Source organism: Hyaena hyaena, unplaced genomic scaffold (genome assembly GCF_003009895.1).
Source record: "Hyaena hyaena isolate Hyena2069 unplaced genomic scaffold, ASM300989v1 scaffold_650, whole genome shotgun sequence".
Taxonomy (NCBI): domain Eukaryota; kingdom Metazoa; phylum Chordata; class Mammalia; order Carnivora; family Hyaenidae; genus Hyaena; species Hyaena hyaena.
Window position 1 is genome coordinate 302,438 of NW_024081283.1, and position 24,412 is coordinate 326,849.

The following is a 24,412-nucleotide window of genomic DNA, read 5'->3' on the forward strand; positions in this document are numbered from 1 at the left end:
GAGAGTGTGGAGGGAAGGGCATTCGGAGCAGTGGAGGCACAATGCCCTGTGTTGCTGGGTGGAGGGGCCCTGTGCCCAGCTCCGTGTTTGGAACTAGGGAAGACAGTGACTTGTCAGATGTTTCCTCGCCACCAGGGCACACAGAGATATCCTTTTGGAAGGACTTGGCAGGATAGGGCTGGCGACAGTTGCCCCAATTTCTCTTGCGTGGAGAGGGGAGGGCATCCAGAGGATCCTCTGGGTCCTCGGAGGTGCAGGGAAGTCCATGGAGAGCATGCTAGAGAGCTTGCCGGGTCCTGGCAGCAGCACAGGGGGAGGGTGGTGTAGGCCCAGCCCCTAGATGGGGATGTGACCAAGTGAGACTTGAATCGATTGCATCTAAATCACTGATTAGTCTGAGTTGACTTGAATGTTACTAGATTAACGTCTCTGTTGGTTGAAAATGGGGACTCGTTACAAGGATAAAGCTGAGTTACCGAGAAAAGCACATTTTTACATACCTGAATTTAGAAGACTGCCATATTTCTGGAATTTTCATCTGTTATAATTGGAAAAGTCACCATATAAGGGTGTGGAAGCTGTGGACCTAGAGAGCAGTGGGTAATGGTTTCTTTGTAGCGGCCTAGGGGTTACTCCTTTCTCCCCACTAGAAGGCCTTCGACTTAGGGTTTATGGGGGAGGACTGTGCTCTGGAAGCCGGGTCAGGCCTCACTGTAGAACCGTTTTGGGGAAGTCTGAGGTGGGGCCTGGGGTTGGGGTGTGCTGTAGGCTGAAGACTGCCCCTGTTCTACCCTTGACCCAGCCACCCACTGCGTACCCTGTGGCCCCAGAGGGTGGAATCGTATGGGAAAGAATCAATACCACTGGAGGCAGCCTCAAAGCCCTACTCATGAAAGAGCAAAAGTACAATAGAAAAGCCCCTGGCTGCTTTTTTAATTTTTTATTTCATTTTACTTATTTTAAAGAGAAAGCAAGAGCATGAGGGGAGGATTGGCATGGGGGCAGGGAGAGAGAGAATCTTAAGCAGGCTGCACGCTCAGCCCCGGAGTCTGGTGCGGGGCTCGATCCCGTAACCATGACCTGAGCCCAAATCAAAATCAGATGCTCAACCAACTGAGCCACCCAGGGACTCCGAGAAGCCCCTGGATTCAGAGGAGGTGAAGGAACTGTGGGACCCTAGGAGGGAGAAGCCTTTGGTCCTGGTTATTGTGGGTCAGCATTGTTCCTGTCCTGAAACATATTTATTCACAAGCACTCTGAAAGGATGAGTTTGTTTATTCCTTCACTTGACAGAGATGAATAGGACATGGGTCCTACTGCAGAGCCCATTAGAGCACATGTCAGGGCAGGAGGGCTTCTCCAGCAGCTCGTAAACTACCCCCAAGAAAGCACCCACCTTCTCTGGGTCAGGACTGCTGAGAGCGGATGGTGGTGCAAGTATTTAAAGCTCCCTTGAGGATTTATAGAGGCACACCATAAAATAATGAGGAAGGCAATGATCCAACAGCTTTAGCTTGGTGAGCCCTTATTACGGTCTATGCATCGTTTAAAGCACCTCATTTTTCCAGCTGTTTCCTACACTCCTTTGATCACAAGATACAGAGCCAATCCGCCTAAGAAGGGAGCCATCAGTATGTAGAAATGACCCGGACCTGGAAGACCTGAGCTTAAGGCCCAGAGACGGGGTTTCTCCTGCATCTTAGAGCCATGTGGTTTCTCTCTCCTGCTTCCTCAGCAGGATCCTGGTCTCGTCTAGCCGGAGAGTGGGGAGGAAATTGTGTGAATTTTGGAACTGACCGCTCAGGGAATGCTGGCTAGGGTGAGGGCCCTCGGTGACAGGCCCGCAGAAGGGTGGTGGGGCCCAGAAAGGACTGTGCAGAGAGGTTCAGAAAATAAGTTCACCTACTTCTGTTTGCACTGAGCTGGCCTGAATTTTTAATTGAAGCAAATTAAAACTTCCCAAAAATATTAGTCTACTTTCTTGGCGGTGCGCACACCCCCTTCCCCATTGGCTCTTTGCACCATCTACAGACAAGCCAGTATTGGCCCTGAGAGAGACCTTCCCCAGCCACTGGCCCAGAGCTAGCGTCCAGAAAGGTCAGGCCTGTTTATAAAAACTTCTCCGAAAGTGCCATCAGGTCATGGTCCATATGGGGCAGACTAAGGTTTCGTCATCGTAGGGTGATTTGCAAAGCGCTGTGAGGCTGGTGCAGTTGAAGAGAAACTTCTTCCGTTTCCTTGTGCCTAAAACCTCTACAGGCTTCTTTGTTTTCTTTAACAAGTCAGCAGAGCGCTTTGCACCTTTTGTCCTGTGGTTGCTCGCTCTTTGGTGACCCAGAAGACAGGTGCTGGTATCGGCCACCGAGGAAGAGGTCAACGGTGAGGCCATTACCACTCCCAGAAGCATCTGGCCTTTAGCCCTGCACTTCACCAGGTGCCAGTATGCACCTGCTTCTGACACTCCGCCGCACTCTGAGCGAATGGGACCTGTTTTGCTACCGATGCTTGTGCACAGATGGCCGTCAGCAAGCGCTGGCCCTCACACCCTGCATTGGCCCCAGGGATCGACCTGTCTATCCAGTCTGGCCTTTCCCCTCTAACAAGTGCTTATTGATCATCTGTCTGGCCTTGGGCTTGCTGGCAGTGCAGGCCTAAGGCAGTGCAGAGAAAGGATTCATTTCCTAAAAGTGTCTGTAATAGCACTATGCCACATTATCTGTAGAGATAAGGCAGGATGGGATGAAATATATGTGTTCATATTTACTTCTGGTTGTATAAGAGAATTCCAGAGGGACAGATTGGTGATGGGGGGCTGAAGATGAGAACAGGGCAGAGGGTGTCAGGGATGCTATTGAGGCTCTTTTCATTTTAAAAATGTTTTTAACCCCCCTGAAGTTATTCCGACTCAGAAGTAATATTTATTTTATTTTATTTTATCTTTTAAAATGTTTATTTTTTAGAGAGAGAGAGAGAGAGAGAGAGAGAGACAGAGCATGAGTGGGGGAGGGGCAGAGAAAGAGGGAGACAGAATCCGAAGCAGGCTCCAGGCTCTGAGCTGTTGGCACAGAGCCTGACACGGGGCTCGAACCCACAAACTGCGAGATCATGATTTGAGCCAAAGTCGGGCGCTCAACTGACTGAGCCACTCAGGTGCCCTCAAAAATAATATTTAAAAATTTATATGAGGCCCTAGGGGGCCAGTGGCCAAAACTTAAAGTTTTAAATTTATTTTTACTTTATTATTATTTTTTTTAATTTTATTTACTTTTTAAGTAAACTCCATCCCCTACACGGGGCTTGAACTCATGACCCCTGAGATCAAGAGTCCCATGTTCCACCGACTGACCCAGCCAGGTGCCCCCTAAACTGAGTGGTATAGATGTTGACTCCTGAGACTTTGGAAGGTGGGGAGTAGGTCAGCTTGAAGGCTCTTTCTTTCTCAATGAGAGAGAGTCTGCCCTTGCTGATGGGTCATTTCACGAACAGTCCCATCCCTCCGCCTTTGCCGGGATGCCACTGTGGCTTCTGAGAAAACCCTCACCAGATCGGTTATCTGTGGTTGGAAGTTTGGCCACAATGCCAGGCTGCACTTTGCCCATCTGCAGGTGTGCACGCAGTATTTTGTATCCGTGTGCTCACGAGAGCGTGTGGGTGGTGGTCATCTGGGAAAAAGCATGGTGGATTCGATCCAAAAAGTCCAGGTTTATGCCTTAGTTTTGTGGCTCGCTATTTAACTACGGGCAGGTAACTTGCCCTTACTGATCTGTGGCACCTTCGTCTCCAGCAAGGATGAGATTAATCAATAACTTGCCAGTTCACCAAATTGTGGGGTGCAGTGATGCACGTGGACGTGCCGTGTGAGCCAGAAAGCAGTAAGTAAATGCTGGTTTAAAAAAAAACCTGGGAGTTATTACAGCCCACTTTGTTGCCTAGAAATGCCCTTGGTAATCGGAAGAAACCTGCCTCTTCCTGCCTGCTTGTTCATGAGTGGAGCTTCCCCCGCGGTGCTTCAGAGGGGAGCTTGGACACTGCTGGGGACGTGAGCAGGCCATGGCATGTTTTCTCTTGGCCCGTCCTTTGTCATCTGATCGTCTTGGACACAGTGACTTCTCTGTCCTCCGCAAAAACATTCCTCAGTTTATTAGTTACTATAATTACTCGCGCACTTGTCTTTAATTCCACGACATTTATTGAGCTCTTAAAATGTGCCGTGGTCTCTTGCGAGAAGATGGGAGGGTGGAAATAAAGAATCAGATGTGCTCCTGCTTTCAAGGAGCTTACAGTCCACTGAGTGGGGGGGAGACTGCACCTCGGAGTTGGTGCACGAAGGACGGGTAAGACTATGGTAGGGAAACACTACTGTCATCTTGGAGCACCAGCTTGGTGCTGGTCTTTGTCCTGTCCTCTCACTGACGCCATCGCCCTCAATACAGCCCTGAGGCAAAATGCACGATCTCAGCTTTACAGGTGAGGAAGCCGAGGCTCAGGTTAAGGAAGGTCAAGATTCTCACCAAGGGCATTGTTAGCTCTCAGTCAAGACCCCTCTTTATCCTAAATGGTATTTCTTACCTCTTAGACCTTCTAGACTGTCCATCCTGGTTCACCCTCAGTCACTTTATTGTTTTTTTTTAAAGATTTTTTTTTTTAAAGTAATCTCTGCACCCAATGTGACGCTCGAACCTGCACTCCTGAGATGGAGAATTGCACACACTACCTATTCAGCCAGCCAGGTGCCCCCACCCTCAGTCATTTTAAATCTGTCTCCTTGTGGCTTCAGGCTCCAGGGTACCACATGCTACCAGAAGAACACCATCCGGACCATCTGCGCCCAAATGTCTATGTCCGTTCTTTCCTGCCCCTGCCCCCCCAGCCTTTCCCAAGCGCTTCCTTCTGCCTGGAATGTTCTCCTTTGCCCTGCTTCCCCAACACCCCCTTCATGGCCTGGCTGATCCTTCTGTATCCGCCAGGTCTCTGCTCAATTGTCCCCTCTTTCCAGAGCACGTCCTTAGCTGTGCCCCCTCAATGTTCTCTGTCACTGGCACGTGCTATGTCTTGTAATATGTTTATGTGTTTTTTGTCTGTTGACTAAAAACAGCCCAAAGGCAGGGAGCATGTCCGATTTTTCCACTGATGTACACCCAACACCTGATGTAGAGCGTAGAGTGAGTGTGTCAGTTTTGGTTAAGACACTTGGGTATGTGTGAAGCCTGGCTTTACAAAAACATTCTTTTTTTTTAATTAAAAAAATTTTTAATGTTTACTTTTGAGAGGGAGAGAGAGCATGAGTGGGGGAGGGGCTGAGAGCGGGGGAGAGACAGAATCTGAAGCAGGCTCCAGGCTCTGAGCCATCAGCACAGAACTGACACAGGGCTCAAACTCATGACCTGTGAGATCATGACCTGAGCCGAAGTCAGACACTTAGCCAACTGAACCACTGAGGCGCCCCACTAAAACATTTTCAAACTTTTATTTAAGAAAATTTTTTTTAATGTTTTATTTATTTCTGAGAGAGGGAGAGAGAGAGAGCGAGCGAGCATGATCAGGGGAGGGTCAGAGAGAGAGGGAGACACAGAATCCGAAACAGGCTCCAGGCTCTGAGCTGTCAGCACAGAGCCCGATGCGGGGCTCGAACCCACAAACCGTGAGATCATGACTTGAGCCGAAGTCGGACGCTTGACCGACTGAGCCACCCAGGCACCCCAACATTTTCAAACTTTTATTTTTTATTTATTTTTAAATGTTTTTTTTATTTATTTCTAGGAGAGAGAGAGAGACAGCGTGAGCAGGGGATGGTCAGAGAGAGAGGGAGACACAGACTCTGAAATAGGCTCCGGGCTCTGAGCTGGCAGTCAGCACAGAGCCCGACGCGGGGCTCGAACCCACCAACCGCGAGATCATGACCTAAGCGAAAGTCGGACGCTTAACCGACTAAGCCACCCAGGCACCCCTACCTATTTTATTTTAAAACAGTGTCAGGGGCACCTGGATGGCTCCGCGTTCAACTCTTGATTTTGGCTCAGGTCATGATCTCATGGTTCATGAGTTCAAGCCCCGCTTTGGGCTCTGTGCTGACAGTGTGAAGTGTGCTTGGGATTCTCTCCCTTTCTCTCTGCCCATCCCCCTCTCAAATAAATAAACTTAAAAAAAGAAAAAGACACTCTTCCTTTCTTCTTACCTCTGCTCCTCCCTCATGAGTAGGGGAGCTAGCGTGCTCTTGCTCTTTCAAAAAAAAAAAAAAGTCATTCTCTCATGTGCCTGCTCCCAGCTCCCTGGTATTGGTACTGCTAATGCCTGGTGCCTGCTTGGCCTGCGCCCCGGACTCAGAAACGTTTCCCTGATCCATAAGTCAGAATGCTGAGAATGATAGCTCCTCCAAACTGGAATGTATTAAAGGAAACCATGAGTAGTAGGTGGTATTTTGGGGAGGAATGGAGAGGAATGGCAACCAGCCCTGTGAGCAGAGCCTCTAGCAGAAGCAGCACTGCCGCCTTCCTGGATCCACACGCCTCCACTCCTGCACTCACTTCTGATTTCAGGTCTTGCACAGGCCAGTCTACTTGGTGGAATCCAGGTTACGTCTGTATCCTAGCTGCAAGGGAGTCTGGCAAGGGGCACTCGGCTTCGACCTTGGAGGGACCTTACTCGTGGGAAACGACCAAAATGTAGAGGGTCTGCAAGGATTTGGGTGGCCACAGAGGACAAATACCCACTACCTCAGGCTAGTCCCCATCGTGCCTGATCCCAAGACTGCGATTCCAGGGAATGGCTAGGGGAGGAGCCCACCCCCGAGGGCTCATGTGTCCGCATCTGGGGGTGTGGTGGGGTGGCTCCTGAGCTCTTGGACGTACAGGACAGGCCGTGGTGGTGGCACATGTGTCAGACAAGCTTTCTGGGCCTCAGCATGCGGGGGAGGGGGCGGGCATTCAAGTCAGCCCGGGCTCAGGAGCAGGGTGCCCAGTGGGGTACTCTGACTTTGGTCACCTGTCCTGTTGCCTTTCTCTCTCTCACACAGTGACCATTCTTTGTGTATGCAAGAAGCACTTGTTGCAGGAATAAAGACCCCACTGGGAACATTGTGTTGGGGACTGACGATTACAGGTGCGGGAGAACACAATGGGAAAAGCCTCCCGGAGGCCAAGACATCTGAGGTGGGAGAAATGGAAGCATTCCCTGATGTCTGGTGGGATGAGTTGGCATGAAACAACCGGTGGCTGGCAGAATTTCCTCCAAACTTGGATACCAAGTCTGTAGCCTAGAAGCCGGGGACCGGGGCCATGAGGACAGGGGGTCGGAGGTCGACTCAACAGAGCCCTTTGCAATGTTCCCGACTGGGAAAGGCTCCAAGGCTCTTGGATATCTCTAAGGAGGTGAGGGTCCTGCGCAAACAATCCTCAAGATAGAGACTTGGGACCGAGTCACCAGGCTCAGAGTACAAAGGTTTGGGATGGCACGTTGGTGTGTTAGGGATTTAGCTCAGAGTTCTAGTGACTGGAAGTCTGAGATCAAGATGTCAGCACAGCTATGTTCCCTCTTGGAAATGCTAGAGAAGCATCAGTTCCAGGCCCCTCTCCCAGCTTCTGGTAGCTCCTTGGCTTGTGGTATCCAACTCCATCCTCACATGGTGTCCTTCCTGAGTGCAGGTCTGTGTCCAAATCTTCCCCTTTCATGACAACACCAGTCATATTGGAAAAGGAGCCCACCCTACCCCAGTGTGACTATACTGTTTCCATATAAGGTCACCTTCAGAGGTGCCCAGGATTAGGACTTCAACATATAAATTTGGCGGGGACACAATTCAGTCCATGACAGATGGGTGTCACACCCCGAGTTCTGGGGCACAGTTCCGCACACTCCACTTCCGCACCACTGACTCACACTGGCGTCTTGTTTCATGGTCTCGACGCCCACTCTGTGAGATGGGGAGGCCGAGCACATTTCTTTCAGTGTAAGAGGCTGGGGGCAGTTAAATGGCTGCGATTCCGACAGTCACCCTGTACACACTCCTGCTCCCGGTTGTGACCATGGCACGGTGATAAGCCTCCCTGTAGCTCTGTTGTGGGAAGGCTGAAATGAGTTTGGAGAGGGTCTAGTGCAGTGCAAAGCCAAGTGGGTGTTCACAGACCTTAGCAGCCCTCCCCTCTTCCCTTGTGTGGCTCTCAGGGTAGAAAATCTCCTGGGTTAAGCAGCGAACCAGCCGAGGGCAGGGGTGGGAGAGGGTATATAACATGCCCAAGGTCACAGGGTTAAACCTCCTTCTTATGTAGAGCACCATCCTGTCCAGCACCCTGTCCCCCATACCCTTTCTTTGCAGGGCTCTCCTGGGCTGGCTCACCTTCTCCTGCCCATCGGCTCCTTTGTGTTCTGCCCCCACATCCCCTGCTGTTTTCCCAAAGATTTGGGAGTGGCTGCACTATGTCTTCAACACATATCATTCAGAGGCTGTTATCGATGTAGCCTGGTACTGGGTGCCCATCTTCAGCCAGACACCAGAGGATCAAATTGGGATCTAGCAGTTCCTTCCAAAGAACTTTGACCTTGGAAAAGGAAGATACGACCTTGGAAAAGAAAACGTGACCTCAGGGAGCAGGGGTAGGGAGGGGTGGGGAGCTGTGGCAACTGGGCTTCAGAATCTTAGAGCTGGACCGAACCCTGGAATACTCCTACTCCAGGCCACAAAGGGGGAAACCTGGGAGGGGAGGTGATGTGCCAAGGTCAAATGTTGGGTGGTGCCTGGTGGCAGAAGCCAGGCATCTGAGGCTATATTGGGACCAAAGTGGGGATCTGAGGGTTGCTTTCCAGTGTCTGCGAGCCCAGTTCCCAAGGTTGGAGGGGCTTGTGTTTATGCAGGGGTAGCCTCCAGGGCTCTTGAGGGGAGGGAGGGGAGGCTAAAAGCAAAGTGGGGGAGCGATCTGGGGATTGTGGGAATGTAGGGCCGTGCACCCGCCCCCGGCCATGCGTGGGGCGCCGGGAGAAGGGGCTGGCGGGCAGGGTGGGTCCTGCGGGGGCCCGCGCGTGGGGGCCGGGCCGGCCGGGGCGGAGTGAGTCACGGCCCGCCCGCTCCCATTGTGCGGCCCGGCGGCGGCGGCGGCGGCGGCGGCGGCGGCGGCGGAGCTGCGGAGTCGAGCCCGAGGAGGTGGAGCCCCGGGCTGCGGGCTCCGGCGCCTGCGTCCGCCCGGCGGGCCCGGCTCGCCGCCGCCGCGGGCGCCCCCCGGCTGTCCGGCGCTGCGCGGCGCCAGGCCCCGGAGCGCGCGCGGGAGGGAGATGGGGCGCGGCGGCAGGCGCTGGCCCCGCACGCTCCGGAGCCCCGAGGTACCGCAGGGCGGGGCGCGGCGGGCCGGGGCCGGGGCCCCGGGGTGTCCCGGGCGTGGCGGGGCCTCGGATGGGCGCGCGGGCAGGCGGGGGGATCGCGCCCGGCGAGGGGGAGAGGGCGGCCGCGCGCGGCTCCTGACCCCGCCCTCCTCCCCCAGAGCTCCCCACTAGGCCCCCGCAGCGCCCCCTTCTTCTCAGCCGGGTCACGGGTCCCTCAGTGAGCGAGGCTCCCAAGTCGCCTCCCCGGCCATGGCCAACGGAGTGATCCCGCCGCCCGGGGGCGCCTCCCCCCTACCCCAGGTGACTGTCGCGCGTGGGGGTGGGAGAAGACGGGAGGGACCCCAAAGAAGAGAGGGGAGTCCTCTGGGACCTCCGACCTTGGGACCCTCAAATCCAGGGATGGAGCTGGGCTGGAGGGTATGGGGTAAGGAAGAAGGGGGTTTTGGTATTTTTCAGTTCTATTGCACCCTCTTCTCCCAAGCCCTGGGAGCCTGGGATGCTGACCCAGGCCTGGGGCGCAGGGAGAGGGGATGGTTGAAGATGGAGCACGCTGGTCTCCCCCGCCCGCAGCCAGGGCTTGGAGTTGGGGAGGATGTGGGGCCATCATGGGTCAAGGGTCCTTAGGAGAAGCTGTGTGAGCCTGCAGGTCCGAGTGCCCTTGGAGGAGCCCCCTCTGAGTCCAGACCTGGAGGAGGAGGACGATGACTTGGGCAAGACCTTGGCCGTGAGCAGGTTTGGGGACCTCATCAGCAAGCCCCCGGCCTGGGACCCTGAGAAGCCCAGCCGCAGCTACAGCGAGCGGGACTTTGAGTGTGGGTAGCCTGGGGACCCCTAGTGTGGCCGCCCTCACCATCACCTTCATTGCCACCATCACCGTGCTCACCACTGGCTTGGTCACCCAGTGCCATCTTGTGCCGGACGCTGTGCTGGACGCTGTGCTGGGCCACCATGCCATGTTAAGTCATCCTGCCTCACTCACCCATCGCCTGTCCACCTTCCGGGGGAGCCGGGCCCCAGACGCAGGGGAGACATAGGGAGAAGGGCCTGAGGCCTCCCTCCGTGACCTTCATCTTCCCCAAGCCTCTGCCATACCTCTGGCCCTGCTCTCTTCTCTCTGCCTCTCCCCCTTTGCTGTATCGTGTCCTCCTATTTCCCCGACCCCCCTTTCACGACCCTCTCCCTTATGCCCATTCCCCCCGCTCTGCCAGGCCTTACCAATGGCAGGACCTGGACACAGGTGTCGGGGGGAGCCTGGCTCTCGAGGAAGGACTAGGGTGCCCTTGTTTGAGGCCCTGAGCTAGAATAAGGTGTGTGCCCCTAGGGTGGTGAGGGGCCTTCTTCTGCTGTTGGGGACCCCAGCCGGCTCTCCTGCACCCCCAGTTCACCGGCACACATCCCACCACACCCACCACCCGCTCTCGGCGCGCCTGCCTCCGCCCCACAAACTGCGGCGACTGCCCCCCACCTCTGCCCGGCAGACCAGGAGGAGGAGGAAGAAGGAGAAGACCTCTGCTCCCCCCTCTGAGGGGACCCCTCCCATCCAGGAGGAGGGGGGAGCCGGAGTGGAGGAAGAGGAGGAGGAGGAGGAGGAGGAAGAGGAAGGGGAATCTGAGGCGGAACCTGTGGAGCCCCCACCGCCAGGGTCCCCGCAGAAAGCAAAGGTACGGGGCTGCTCCCGAAGGAGTGCCGACTCCTCAGGGAGGGGTGCCGAGAGGAGAGGAAGGGAGGTGCAGCAGAGGGGGCCCGGCTGCCTGGGCGTGGCAGAATCGGGCGGAGGGTGTTGGGGGCTGAGTCTGGGCAGGGACCCAGCCACTCCGCTTTGTCCACAGTTCTCCATCGGGAGCGACGAGGATGACAGTCCCGGCCTGTCCGGGAGGGCTGCCTTCACCAAGCCCCCGCCCTCGGTGGGCCCTTGCTCTGACAAGAGCCCCCAGCAGTCAGTCAGGTACTGGCATCCAGCCCAGAGCAGGTCCCAGGCTCCCTCCGGACCCTGGGGACTGTCCCCAGCTCTGACCCCAGAGAAGAGGGGAGGAGAGGAGAGGCGGTGGAGGAGGCGGGGAGGGGCACCCTGCCTCTCTGTCCACACGACTGACAGAGAGAGAAGGTGTCACTAGAAAGGACAGGGCTTGAGGGGGAAAGACAGAGAGGAAGGGGGGGACCGGTGTGGCGGGGACAGGGAGCTGGACATGAACGTCCTTCTCTGCCCAGAAGGAGTGTGTGTCTAGTGCCCGGGGGGTGATTCCAGGCCCCACCCCAAACTGGGGGAGGGCAAAGGAACCCCCTAACCTGGCCCGTCTCCACCATGGTTCCGTGTCAAGTCCAAGGCTGCCATGGTACCTCCTCAGCTCCCCGAGCCCCCGGGCCCGGGCCTCCCGAGTCGCTGGGGAGAAGAGCCGGCCCTGGAGCCCGTCGGCCAGCTATGACCTTCGGGAGCGGCTGTGCCCAGGCAGTGCCCTGGGCAGCCCAGGTGGCCCAGAGCAGCAGGTGCCCACCGACGAGGCAGAGGCCCAGATGCTGGGCTCCGCGGACCTGGACGACATGAAGAGTGAGTGACACCCTGGGGTGGCACACCCCCATGGGCGCCTCGCCCGTGAAGAACCTTGGAGAAGCGCTGTGCTCTCCCCAGGCCAGCGCTGGGTCCCCTCAGCAGTATCCCTGTCTGCTGGAATGTGGCCAGGGACAGGGAGCTCACTACCTCAACAGGCCACCTCTCTGGGTTGCCAGAGATTTCCCTTCACAACACCTCTGTCCTTCTGTCCTGATTCTGTCCTCTGAGTCACCCCTGAATAAGGCAGCCCCTCTTCCACGTGGCATTTGGAGATACTACATCCCCCCTCCCCCAAGGCCTGTCTTCTTATCTTCTTTTTGGCCCCTTCACACCGGCCCCCTGAGTGTGAGCCACTCTTCTGGGTCCTGCTTTTCCCTACATCAGGGGCCCCATACTTGTCACACCACCGCTGGCCCAGCTTGGCCGTGATCTCGGCACATTCCTTCCATCTTATCAACGCCCTGGTTTCTGTGCCACCTGTCATCACCCGCAGGGCTCTGTGCCCGGGCCAGGGGCGTCACTGACCCCACCTCCCTCCCCCTCGGAACCACAGTGTGTGGGCGTGGGTGGGAGGGAGGGCTTTGAGCTCAGTACGTCATGGAAAGTTGCCAGGGCCTGAGGACAGGGACAGGAACAATCCGATGGCAGCAGTGGGGGGGGGGGAGTTTCGGGGGGAGGGCGTGTTTACAGACTCAGGGTGGGGGCCAGAAGCAGCAGGGAGCAGGCCCAGGGCTGTGGGGAGTCAGGAGGCTCTGGGTGGGTGAGGAACACTGGTCCAGGCTTCCACCTTTTAGGAGAGCCAGGGCTCTGAGAGGGAGCAGGGGCCAAGGGCTCGGCCCCCAGGGGGAATGATGAGCCTGCGGGAGGAGGTCACAGAGCCCAACAGGGCACCAAGCCCTTGGCCTGGGGACGCTGAGGGCCGGGGCCCTGGCATGGCCCCGGCCCCCAGCACTCGAGACTCGCTGGCCTCAGAGGACTTGGAGATGTTGGTGCTGGACCTTGACGACTGTGACCCGTGGGCACCCACCCAGGGCCAGCCGAGCCCCGTGGCAGGGGGAGCAGCTTGTGAGTAACAGGGCAGCTGGCCTTTCCACAGCTGCTGGCCCAGAGGGGCGAGCAGGGAGGAAGGGACAGAGCTCAGCTCGAGTCTGCCAGATGTGTGTATCCACGGGGGAGACATGGGTGCTGAGAGAGGGCATGGGGACAGTGTTGGGTCAGTGCGGGGACAACATGGGGTCAGCATGGTTACAGTGGGTGCAATGTGAGAGAACAGTGTGGGGACATGGTGACACTCCAGAGCATGGGGACAGTGTTGGGTGCCTGGTGACTTGCTACAGGTCACAGAACCCCAGAGAGAGAGGCAGTGGCCATGGGGGAGGGTAGGCAGCTGGGAGTGTGGACTGAGCCGGGGTCTGCCTTTTTACTGTGGTTTGGACAGGGCTTCCTTGTGTTACTTTGGGCTAGTCCGTCCCCCTTTCTGGGCTTCACTGTCTTTGTCTGTGCATGGCCATGCTGGACTATGTGGATGTGTGGACATGGCCCCTGGGCAACCGTGGCACCCACCAAGTGGACGGGCTGGGCAGAGCTCGGGGCCGGAGGGGTTGGCTATGACCGTGAGGCCCGAGCTGGATCCCCGGGACCACCAAGCCTGCCTTGTCTGCAGGTCACCGGCTGGAGGACAACCCCGGCATGCGGCGTCACCTAGTGAAGAAGCCGTCGCGCTCGCAGGGTGGGAGGGGCAGCCCCGGTGGCTTGGCGCCCATCTTGCGCAGGAAGAAGAAGAAGAAGAAGATGGATCGGAGGCCCCATGAGGTACAGGGCCCGTGGCTTCCTCTCCCCTCTCCTCCCCCAGAGCCCCCTTTTCCCTCCTCCCTGCCCTGTCTGGGTGCCATGTCTCCGAGACCCCCCATCCCACCTGGAGGCCCCCCGACCCTCACCTTGGCGTCTGCCTCAGGTGTTTGTGGAGCTCAATGAGCTGACGCTGGACCGCAGCCAGGAGCCCCACTGGCGGGAGACGGCGCGCTGGATCAAGTTTGAGGAGGATGTGGAGGAAGAGACAGAGCGCTGGGGGAAGCCCCACGTGGCCTCGCTCTCCTTCCGCAGCCTTCTGGAGCTCCGGAGGACCATCGCCCATGGTAGGGGCCCTGCAGGCCTGGCCCTGGGGTGCATGCCCTCTTCGCAGAGTGTGGAGTTTGGCCGGCAGCAGGCTGTCCAGCTCTTGGGGACCCCTTCCTGGAGTCCTGGGCCCAGGCAAGGTCTGGCTGCCACTCTGGAGGTGTGGAAGCTAACTGCTTGTGTAGCCGTAAGCTCCAAGGGGCAGGGCTGGGCGCTGGTATCTGGCACGGAGAGGCCGTAGTCCACATGCAGGAGACCCCCAGGTAGCCCCCTCCCTGGGTTTGGAGGGGCCGTCCCTTGCTCTTGCGTTCCCTTTGCACATCCCGCTCTCCGGCTCGGCGGGGCCACCTGGAACTGTGGGCATCGGGAGCTGGGCTCACCTGGCATGTTGGCCTGCCTCCGGGGAGCAGGACAGCTGGGGCGGGGTTTCCTCTCTTGACGGGACCCTACCCCCTTCCCCGACTGTGCCCCCAGGGGCTGCCCTCCTGGACCTGGAGCAGACCACCCTGCCGGGCATCGCACACCTCGTGGTAGAGACCATGATCGTGTCGGACCAGATCCGTCCCGAGGACAGGGCCAGTGTCCTGCGCACCCTCCTTCTGAAACACAGGTGCTGGGGGGGGGCGGTGTCTGGGAGGGGGCCTTCTAGGTCAGCTGCTCTTCCAGAAGCACAGACTCACCTGTGTGGCTTTCCAGCCTCTGCTTGGATAGCCCGAGTGACAGGGAGCTTACTCCTCATTCATCTTTGGGCAGCACCAGCCATTAGAAGGTTCTTTCTTTAAAAAAAATTGTTTTTAAATGTTTTATTTATTTCTGAGAGAGAGAGAGACAGCATGAGCTGGGGAGGGCCAGAGAGAGAGGGAGACACAGAATCTGAAGCAGGTTCCAGGCCCTGAGCTGTCAGCACAGAGCCTGATGTGGGGCTCGAACCTGCAAACCGTGAGATCCTGACCTGAGCTGAGGTCCCACGCTTAACTGACTGAGAGCCGCCCAGGCGCCCCCCACTGACCTTTTATTTCTCATTTCTTCATGACCTCAGCCCACTAAGGGCATCTCCTCTTAACCTGCCTTACCCCCTCTTCACAGCCATCCCAATGATGACAAGGACAGTGGCTTCTTTCCCCGAAACCCATCCAGCTCCAGCGTGAACTCGGTCCTGGGGAATCATCACCCAACCCCCAGCCATGGCCCCGACGGGGCAGTGCCTACCATGGCTGAGGACGTGGGCGAGCCGGCCCCTCTCTGGCCTCATGACCCAGATGCCAAGGAGGTCAGTCGCCTTGCTCTGACCTAGGCTGGGGGACTGAGAGGGCTTCTGGTTTCACACCGGAGGCCACTGAGGGCTCCATTGAGTGGGTCTGGAAGGCTGGATGCCCGGTACCACGGGAGGCATGTGGTGGGGGGTGGGGTGGGAGGGTCTCTACGAGACATGCATGAGGGCCCCTGCCCTGCAGAAATGGTGTCTAAATGGGATGTTGTGGCAGACTTCTGGGAGCCATTTAAGCAAGATAAGGCTGGGGTGGTTGTAGGCCGCTTGGAGGAGGGGTCCACAGCCCAGGTAGTCCCTCTGCTGGCCAGGGAGGGACGACACGGGGCCCAGGTCTAGGGGTTTGAGGACAGAGTCCTGAAGCAAGGGATGGGAGGGCCTGCCACGGCCTCCGGTCAGGGTCCCAGCCCTATTCCAGTTCTGCGTCCTCAGAAGCCCCTCCACATGCCTGGGGGAGACAGTCACCGGGGAAAAAGCCTGAAGCTGCTGGAGAAAATCCCCGAAGACGCTGAGGCCACTGTTGTGCTTGTGGGTAAGGAGGGCGGGGGGCCTGGGGTTACTGAGTGTGTGGGCATTCTTCCACTGGGGTCTGCTGGTCCTGTGCTCTGGCCTGCAGGCCACCTCTTCCATCCCTGGCCAGGCCCCCAACTTGTCCCTGCTTTTCCTGACAGCCTCTCTTGCCGCGAGCTCTTTCTTTCTCAATCCTCTGCCTGCCTCCTCTTCAGTTTTCTGCTTTCTTGGACTGCCAACAAATTTAATTTCTTGTGGGAATTAAAAAGGAGCACTCCTTCCTGAAGACGGTGAACGTTTCATCTCTTGATGAATCATAGTAAACATATAAACATATAAACGAATAGGGTTTCTTTAGATTGGGGTTTCTTTGTGCAGCTTACAACGTGCTCAACTGTACGTGACGGCCCCAGATGTTTTCTTTAGGGCCAGCCTGGACTGATCCTCTTTGCCCAGTGGCCTGTGCCTTACTCTCCATCCCCCCTGCCCCCCCAGGCTGTGTGCCTTTCTTGGAGCAGCCAGCGGCAGCTTTTGTGCGACTGAATGAGGCCGTGCTCTTGGAGTCTGTGCTTGAGGTCCCGGTGCCCGTTCGCTTCCTCTTTGTGATGCTGGGTCCCAGCCACACCAGCACTGACTATCACGAGCTTGGGCGCTCCATTGCCACCCTCATGTCTGACAAGGTGGGTCCCGCGGACCCTGGGCTGGGTGCTCTAGGCCTGTTCCCCTGAGCCCTACTTTTCCCTGGTCTCTCCCTGACCATGAGCTATGGTGTTGCTCATGGAGGCCCTTCTGGGTGGAGGCAGTGCTCTGGAGTGGTAGTGGAGGGAGCTGTGGGCCGAGGGGAGAAGAGGGAGCCCTGGGCTGGGCCGTAGGAAGGGGAGGTGGCTGAAGGAGGAGAAAGTTCTGGATGTGTCATGACACTTGAAGGGGAGGGCTGGAGATGTCGGTCTTTGTCGTGGCTTCTGCTCGGCTTGGACAGGAAGGTCCTCTAGCCAGGGGTGCCGTTGGAGTCCATACTGACCAGCCTGTAGAGTGTGGCTACTCTCCAGTCAGAATGGTTTGGGGGCCCCTGCTATGCCAAGCGTTGCCCCTTTAGTTCTTGTGTTGTGGAAAACTCCCAAAGCTCCTAGGGGAATAGAAAGCACTCGGAGGTTCAGGGTTGTGGCCAGCCTGTCAAACATGACTCCGCAGTTTGACAGTCGAACTGGACATGTAGACGTGGCCAGACATCCACCCTGCCTCTGGCTCTGTGACGGCCGGACACCTCCTCCCTGGAGCCCTCCCAGGGGCGCTCTGGGAGGCTCAGCCCTTGCCTCGCCTGCCCGCAGCTGTTTCATGAGGCTGCCTACCAGGCGGATGACCGGCAGGACCTCCTGAGTGCCATCAGCGAGTTCCTGGACGGCAGCATCGTGATCCCCCCATCTGAGGTGGAGGGCCGTGACCTGCTGCGTTCCGTAGCCGCCTTCCAGCGCGAGCTGCTGAGGAAGCGGCGGGAGCGTGAACAGACCAAAGTGGAGATGACTACCCAGGGAAGCTTTGTGGCCCCTGGGAAAGGTCAGACCCTTTGGGGCCCGTCCCCTACCTGCCCACAGCCCCTAAGGTCACGACCCCAGCCTGCCCTGACTCCCTAACTCCGGCATGCCAGCTTCCTGCCCCTGGTGGGGAGGAGTGAGCCCAGCGGCCCCCTTTGGGAGAGGGTGGTCTGTGCTCCAGCAGCCCCATGTTCCCCTAGAGCTGTCTGTGGAGTTGGGGGGCTCTGAGGCGACCCCCGAAGATGATCCGCTGCTGCGGACTGGCTCGGTGTTCGGGGGGCTCGTGCGGGATGTGAAGCGTCGGTACCCGCACTACCCCAGTGACCTGCGAGATGCCCTGCACTCCCAGTGCGTGGCGGCCGTGCTGTTCATCTACTTCGCTGCCCTCAGCCCTGCCATCACCTTCGGGGGGCTGCTAGGTGAGGGGGAGGGGAGGCAGGGCGAGGCAGCCCAGTGTCACCTTCGTGGGCTGTGGTCAGGGGAGCCCAGGGATCACTCTTGCCGGGGGCTGTGAAGTGAGAGAGGGGGTGGGAGGGGTACAAGGGGTGAGGGAGGCTGTGAGTGCCCCAGGGGTGCTGGGGGTGCGGGGCCTGGGCTCTGTCCTAGTTGGGTCCCCAGGTCAGGGTAAGCTAGATGAAGAGGAGGGGCCGGGTCCACGGAGCCAGGCCAGGGCCCTCCCGCTGACCCTCGCCCTCACCAGGGGAGAAGACCGAGGGCCTGATGGGCGTGTCCGAGCTGATTGTGTCCACCGCGGTGCTTGGTGTCCTCTTCTCTCTGCTGGGGGCCCAGCCGCTGCTCGTGGTCGGCTTCTCCGGGCCATTGCTGGTGTTCGAAGAAGCCTTCTTCAAGGTGACAGCGCTACCCTGCCCCTCCCCAAGGATCACCTTCCAGTCCCCTGTCCCTCAGCCCAGGCGATGGGTCCCTGTGGTGTCTCCCCTCTTACCCCTTTGGAGCTCACTCACTCCCCCGGCCATCCCGTGGGGCCCCCGGGGGTCTCTGACCGCCGTGGGTAACCGCACCTCCCTCCTGGCCCCCAGTTCTGCCGAGCCCAGGACCTGGAGTACCTCACCGGCCGGGTGTGGGTTGGCCTCTGGCTGGTGGTCTTTGTCCTCGCCCTGGTGGCCGCTGAAGGCAGCTTCCTGGTCCGCTATATCTCACCTTTCACCCAGGAGATCTTCGCCTTCCTCATCTCGCTTATTTTCATCTACGAGACCTTCCACAAGCTCTACAAGGTGGAGGTCCAGAGAGGTCTTGGGGGCCCGGGCGTAGGTGGGGGCTGGGGAGGAGAGCACGGAAGGGAGCACACGGAGCCCTGGGAGCAGAGGGGACAGGGAGGAGGGCTCCGTTGGGTGTGGGGGTGGGGGGCTGCGACACTGGACTGGGTCAGAGCCAAAGGGCAGGGAGCCACACCAGAGGGTACAGGTTAGAACTCCAGCAGGGTTCAACCAGTATGTGATGGAGTGGGGCACCGTCGACACTATGGGGCTCCTTTTGCAGAGGAGTGTGTGCGTGTGTGTGCGCGCGTGCGTGTGTGTGTGTGTGATGTAGCTGGGTGCCCTGTGATGCTGTTGGTGGTCAGGTGTGTGACGAGCCAGCCTTCTCCCTCACAGCTGTATGAACTCAGCGGGGAATAAAATCAGGGTCACCTGCCCAGGTAAGTGCTAGGGTAACCTTGTAACCCACACAGGTGTTCACGGAGCATCCGCTGCTGCCCTTCTACCCTCCTGAGGGGGCGCTGGAGGCCGGGCTAGACCTGAACGGGAGCACCCTGCCCCCCACCGAGGGGCCGCCCGGCCCCAGGAACCAGCCCAACACTGCTCTGCTGTCCCTCATCCTCATGCTCGGGACCTTCCTCATTGCCTTCTTCCTCCGAAAGTTCAGGAACAGCCGCTTCTTGGGTGGCAAGGTGCGTAGCTGAGGAGTGGGGAGCCCCGTGGGTCCCCTCCCCCCAGGCTCCTGCTGTCACTGCCAGTCTCTGCTCCGAGAGGGGCTTCCCCTCGTCCTGGTCAACCCATGGACCTAAACCAAATCTGTGCAGTCCCTTCCCCGCCAGAAACTTCAGAGAAATTGAATCAGGCGAGGAATGCCCTCTTGAGCTGGGCGGCAACCTTGGGATTTGGAGGGTCAGGTCCGGGGACTTCGGGCTCCAGCTCAGACCCAAGAGAGCGGGAGTAACAAGCCCTCACGTTCGTCTCCCGACCCTCACGTCCACCTTCTGCTCCTTTTCCCCGTTGGCGCCTCTCTCCAGGCTCGCCGCATCATTGGGGATTTTGGCATCCCCATTTCCATTCTGGTGATGGTCCTAGTGGATTACTCTATCACAGACACCTACACACAGGTGAGCGAGCCCCCTCACCCCCCGGGAGGGGATTCTCACCCCAGAGTCTTGCGAGGGAGGCCACAACATGTTCCCATTGCTGCAGTGGCCACGATCAGGGGTGGAACTCAGCTTTCCTAGTGACATGGTGACTGCTGGGGCCGCTCTGGGGTGGGCGGGCTGGGGGCCACTGAGGACGCCAGCCAGGGGCGGGGTCTGAGGCTATGTGTGACCTTGTGCCAAGACTCCTGGAGCAGATGATGGGCTGGGGGGCAACTGACAGGTGTCCCTGGGCCTCAGGGAGAAAAGATGTCATTCTCTGTCTTTTACCAGACCTTTTGGAAGATGGAAAACTGATTTCCCTGAAACCTGTTCACATCCAGGTTTCCTGGAGTCCTAGGACCAGGAACGTAGAGCGTGGTGGGGGGGGGGGCAGCCGCCAGCTTGTGGGGTGCTTTGCGTGGGGAGGCCGTGTCCCTGAACCCTGTCTTCCTTCCTGCCATGCAGAAGCTGACGGTGCCCACAGGGCTCTCAGTGACATCCCCCCATAAGCGCACGTGGTTCATCCCACCCCTGGGCAGTGCCCGTCCCTTCCCGCCCTGGATGATGGTGGCGGCTGCTGTCCCTGCCCTCCTGGTCCTCATCCTGATCTTCATGGAGACGCAAATCACCGCGTGAGAGGGCTGGGGGACCCTGGGTGGGGGAGGGGGGGGAGGGGGGGGAAGCGATGGGATTGGTGGCGGGTGGGGGGCACGCGGGCCTGGGCACAGTTTCCCTCCAGCACTGGGACATGATACCCAGCTGTCTGCATCGCCATTTGCGAGGTGGCCCTTGGCAATCCTCCCGCCACTCTGGCAGTATGTTCTCTCACCCAGTGCTGCTCACATGTGTCTCGTTGGGGTTAAACTGCAACGTGGTGAGACCTGGCATCTGGCTTTTGTGGTGTTTTAAGCATCCATGATGTGAGATCTTAGCTCAGATTTGCTTAGATGTGAGAACGTCACTTTGGGGACTTGAGAGAGGAAACTGGCAGGTCCTGGGGAGAGCGCGGCTCTGCGCGTCCTTCCCCCACGACGCCTGGCCCTGCGGCTGCCCTGCCCCCCTGGCCGCTCACCCCCTGCTTCCCGTCCTGTCCCTGCAGGCTCATTGTCAGCCAGAAGGCTCGGAGGCTGCTCAAGGGCTCTGGCTTCCACCTCGATCTGCTCCTGATCGGCTCGCTGGGCGGGCTCTGTGGGCTGTTTGGGCTGCCCTGGCTCACGGCTGCCACGGTCCGCTCGGTCACTCACGTGAATGCACTGACTGTTATGCGCACTGCCATCGCCCCTGGCGACAAGCCCCAGATCCAGGAGGTGCGGGAGCAGCGGGTCACTGGAGTGCTCATCGCCAGCCTCGTGGGTGAGAGCGCCCACCTTTCAAGGCCCCCGCCTCCCCCCACCCCCGGACTTGCCTTCTTGGACCCTGTGCCCTTAAACCCGCTCTCTGTCCCAGGCTTGACCCAGGTACCTTCCGAGTCTCTGAAAGCATCCTGTCTAGCACCCCACTGTGACCCCAGCCTGCCTCTTAATAGTCTATGAGCCTTTTTACCCTGAGCCTTTTCCTGGTTCTCTGTCCCGCTCCGTCTTCTCTTGTTTGTAGTGGCGAGGCCCAGCTGATCCCCTCTCCACCGGGCCCGTCCAGCCTCGTGGCGGCCGTCCGAGGGGTCAGGTAGGTCTGTGTCACCTCCTCCAGGCCTGTCCATCGTCATGGGGGCTGTGCTGCGCCGGATCCCGCTGGCTGTGCTCTTTGGGATTTTCCTGTACATGGGGGTCACGTCACTGTCTGGCATCCAGCTGTCCCAGCGTCTGTTGCTTATCCTCATGCCGGCCAAACACCACCCTGAACAACCCTATGTGACCAAGGTAGGGCCAGGCAGCCAGAGCGGGGGAGGAGGGCTGGTGGGGAGGGGCGGCAGGGACTCCTGGGCTGGAGATGGACAGGGTCAGCCGGGGCCCGGGGAGCTGGGTCCCCGGAGATGTGGGCGGGAGCACTGGGGGCGGGGGGGCACCGTGAGACTCGAGGCCCGTTCCCCAGGTGAAGACGTGGCGGATGCACCTGTTCACCTGCATCCAGCTGGGCTGCATCGCGCTGCTCTGGGTCGTCAAGTCCACGGCGGCCTCCCTCGCCTTTCCCTTCCTGCTGCTGCTCACGGTGCCTCTGAGGCGTTGCCTTCTGCCCCGGCTCTTCCAGGACAGGGAGCTGCAGGCGGTAAGGGGCGCTGTGCAGGGTGCTGTGAGGGCGGCTGGGCCCTGGGGTTGGGGCATCCTGGGTTCCAGCCTCTCCTGTGCCGCCTGCTAGTTGCGTGACCCGAGGCAAGTTGCCTGACCTCCTGGAATCTTATTTCCAGCCGGATAAAAGGGCTGATGATGGAGTCTTCTTTAGAGGAGTGTTGTGATCCAGGACCAATCCAGGTAGAGCACCGAGTATGATGGTTCGGTGTGAAATCAGCCCAGGACCACAGCAGACAGCTGTGCCGCTTGTGTCCCAGACAGAAGCCCACAGCTGAGGGACAGGTGGGGGTGGGGTGGCACCGAAACCCCTCCTGAGCTCTGTGTTTGTCCGGGTAGAGGAAGGGACATCGGTTTGAAAATCACCCACCCAAACGCGGTGTCTGGAGGTAACGCAGGAGCCAGGATTGGCCCCTGGAAAATACTTGAGATGCAGTAGCTGCTGTCACCATGACCATTATCAGGAGCCGGTGACCTGAGGGCTTTGGCCAGAGGGAAGTGCTTCAGGCTGGGGTCACGATCCCTGCGGTCAGCAAGGCCTGGGAAGGGCTGGGCTGCTGGCTGGAGGCGTTGCTGGGAGCACCAGCCGCTCCCTGCCTCTCCCAACCTTCTCCCTCCTGCAGCTGGATGCTGAGGACGCTGAACCGAACTTTGACGAGGATGGTCAGGACGAGTACAACGAGTTGCACATGCCGGTGTGATCCTCAGCGTGGTGCCCCTCCGAGACCCCGATACCGTAGTGATCGGCACCTGGGCCCCAGTTGGAGCCCAGCCCCAGAGCCCAGCGGGCTCCTCGCAACCCAGAGACGTGCCTGGAGCCACTAGTGCCACGGCCAGAGTGGCCTGCTGACTCTGCCCAGGGCACTGACCTTGGCTCACCCAGGCCCTTTCACAGACCAGACCGGCACAGGCTTTGAGCTCATTATAACCACACTCCTTGTCTCGTGTCTGCCTCACTTTCTTGGTTCCATCTCTGGCCTCTCAGGTCATGCTTATCCGACTGGAATTGGAAGAATTCTGTTTTCAAGGTCATCAAAACCAGGGAGAGTTGTGAGGCAAGGACAGAATTCTTGGGGGAACGGGAGAGAATCAAGATCACAGAAGGTCAGAGCTGGACCTTATCATCACCCCCTTGGGCCCTCTCAAGTTCAGCGGAGGAAGGAGCAGGAGGCTCAAGGTCTGGCTCAAGGTCTCCTACGGCTGATCTAACAACCCCTGCTTAGAAGGGGGAGGGTGGGAAAGGGGAAAGGGAGGAGGTTGCTTTAGCCACTAGAGAAAGCAGAGTGTTCCCAGTGGCTTTGGGGCTGTAGAGGGAAATAGAGAATGTTTATCTTCTTTTCCTGATCCCTGGCATTCCGAGGGGACAGTAGCCCAATCCCCTAGACGCCAGGGTGGTGCTGGATTTGGGGTCCCTGGACCATTTTAGAGTCTCACGGCTTAAAAGAGTGGCAGTTGGGGATTCCTGAGGCCACTCCTTGTGCAACAGTCTGTTATGCCAGAAATAACCTGTGAGGCCTTGAAGAGGGTGCAAACTGGGAGCCCATTGCGTCACAGTTGCTAGGCAACCAGTGGCGTTTATGAAGCAGGTCGGCCCGGTATCGCCCCCTGGTGGGCATTCTCTCACAGTGCAGGCTCCGTCCCAACCCGGCAGGAGCAGCACTGCCATCTGGTGGACTCGCCGGATCTCGTGGTCTCTCCCAGGCAAGCGCATTCTGTGCCTCTCTGGGAGACCTGGAGAGGGGCCAGGGAGGGTACGTGGACTTCCACAGCACCCCCCGCCCCCGCCCCGCCCCGGGTGGCTCTGAGCATCCCGAGCTGGGCTCCCGTAGCCCCACCTTAGCTGGCCTTGCTTCTTCCTTACCCTTTTCCTAGTTTCCTCCCTAGTGTTCAGGCCAGCAGCGAGAGCCCTGAAACCGGTCAGCAGAGAGGGGACAGGTTGCGGGGAGGCTGTTTGTCGTGTTCATAGGGAAAAGATGCGCGCTTCCAGATGTCCTAGATGGTCTTTCGGGTTTAAGCATTTCAGTCCAGGCGACCCCTTTGGTTTCTGGCGACACCCTGGCCTCTAACTTCATCTGGCCTTTGACTGGCTCCCTTGGCCTACGTGAAGACAAAATCCCTTTTCCCCGAAGTTGGCCAAGTCCTGGTGGAATTTCAGAGGGACTGTGCCAGGAGCAAAGTGAAGGTCAAATGCAAAAACCCGAACACAACAGCAGCAACAGATGGGCGTGGCTGAGAGGCTTTGTATGCGGGGTGGAGTGGGGACTGTCCCTTTTCTGAGTCCTATAGGTAGCCTGGCTCCACGCTGGGCCTGGGTGCAGGTGGGTTTCTCCATTTGGTCTGGGACATGTGGGACCCCGCAGTAAAGAACGCACTACCTCCTAAGCCCCTGAGGGCAAATCGTGACCCGAGCCACTAAAATTTGGCTCTTTATTAGACATAGGCTGTGCCTATGTCTAATAGCTGAGAAGTGGGGGTGTTCCTCAAATGGCTGAGAAGTGGGGGTGTTCCTCAACTGGAAAATGAGAAGCGATATGGCGAGGGCTTTTCAAA

The 24,412-nt window shown here is 58.4% G+C and overlaps 1 protein-coding gene across 3 annotated transcripts; it reads left to right on the plus strand.

The window, feature by feature from the left end:
- Positions 1-9,252: 9,252 nt before the first annotated feature.
- On the plus strand, positions 9,253-22,818 carry SLC4A3 (solute carrier family 4 member 3). 3 transcript variants are annotated; one of them, XM_039216693.1, is made up of 23 exons: positions 9,253-9,309; positions 9,468-9,609; positions 9,956-10,121; positions 10,690-10,970; positions 11,139-11,254; positions 11,655-11,854; positions 13,521-13,669; positions 13,812-13,992; positions 14,447-14,582; positions 15,059-15,242; positions 15,672-15,771; positions 16,245-16,429; positions 17,078-17,303; positions 17,482-17,700; positions 17,982-18,130; positions 18,319-18,513; positions 18,969-19,187; positions 19,530-19,619; positions 20,106-20,272; positions 20,740-20,993; positions 21,327-21,496; positions 21,669-21,842; positions 22,486-22,818. In XM_039216693.1, exons 2-23 carry the CDS (start codon positions 9,559-9,561, stop codon positions 22,561-22,563), a joined length of 3,690 nt encoding a protein of 1,229 aa, XP_039072624.1. In that variant the 5' UTR covers positions 9,253-9,309; positions 9,468-9,558; the 3' UTR covers positions 22,564-22,818. The 3 variants fall into 3 exon arrangements, with proteins under 3 accessions (XP_039072624.1, XP_039072625.1, XP_039072623.1); XM_039216692.1 differs by lacking the exons at positions 9,253-9,309; positions 9,468-9,609 and having other exon boundaries at positions 9,709-10,121; XM_039216694.1 differs by lacking the exons at positions 9,253-9,309; positions 9,468-9,609; positions 21,327-21,496; positions 21,669-21,842; positions 22,486-22,818 and adding an exon at positions 21,234-21,318 and having other exon boundaries at positions 9,707-10,121.
- Positions 22,819-24,412: the final 1,594 nt, after the last annotated feature.

Bases quoted from the DNA above. Each gene is read 5' to 3' on its own strand.
- SLC4A3 (XM_039216692.1), top strand. From the start codon at position 9,902: ATGTGGGGCCATCATGGGTCAAGGGTCCTTAGGAGAAGCTGTGTGAGC. The intron at 13,670-13,811 runs GTACAGGGCCCG...CGTCTGCCTCAG, and splicing joins TGGATCGGAGGCCCCATGAG to GTGTTTGTGGAGCTCAATGA. The intron at 20,994-21,326 runs GTGAGAGCGCCC...CACCTCCTCCAG, and splicing joins GCTCATCGCCAGCCTCGTGG to GCCTGTCCATCGTCATGGGG.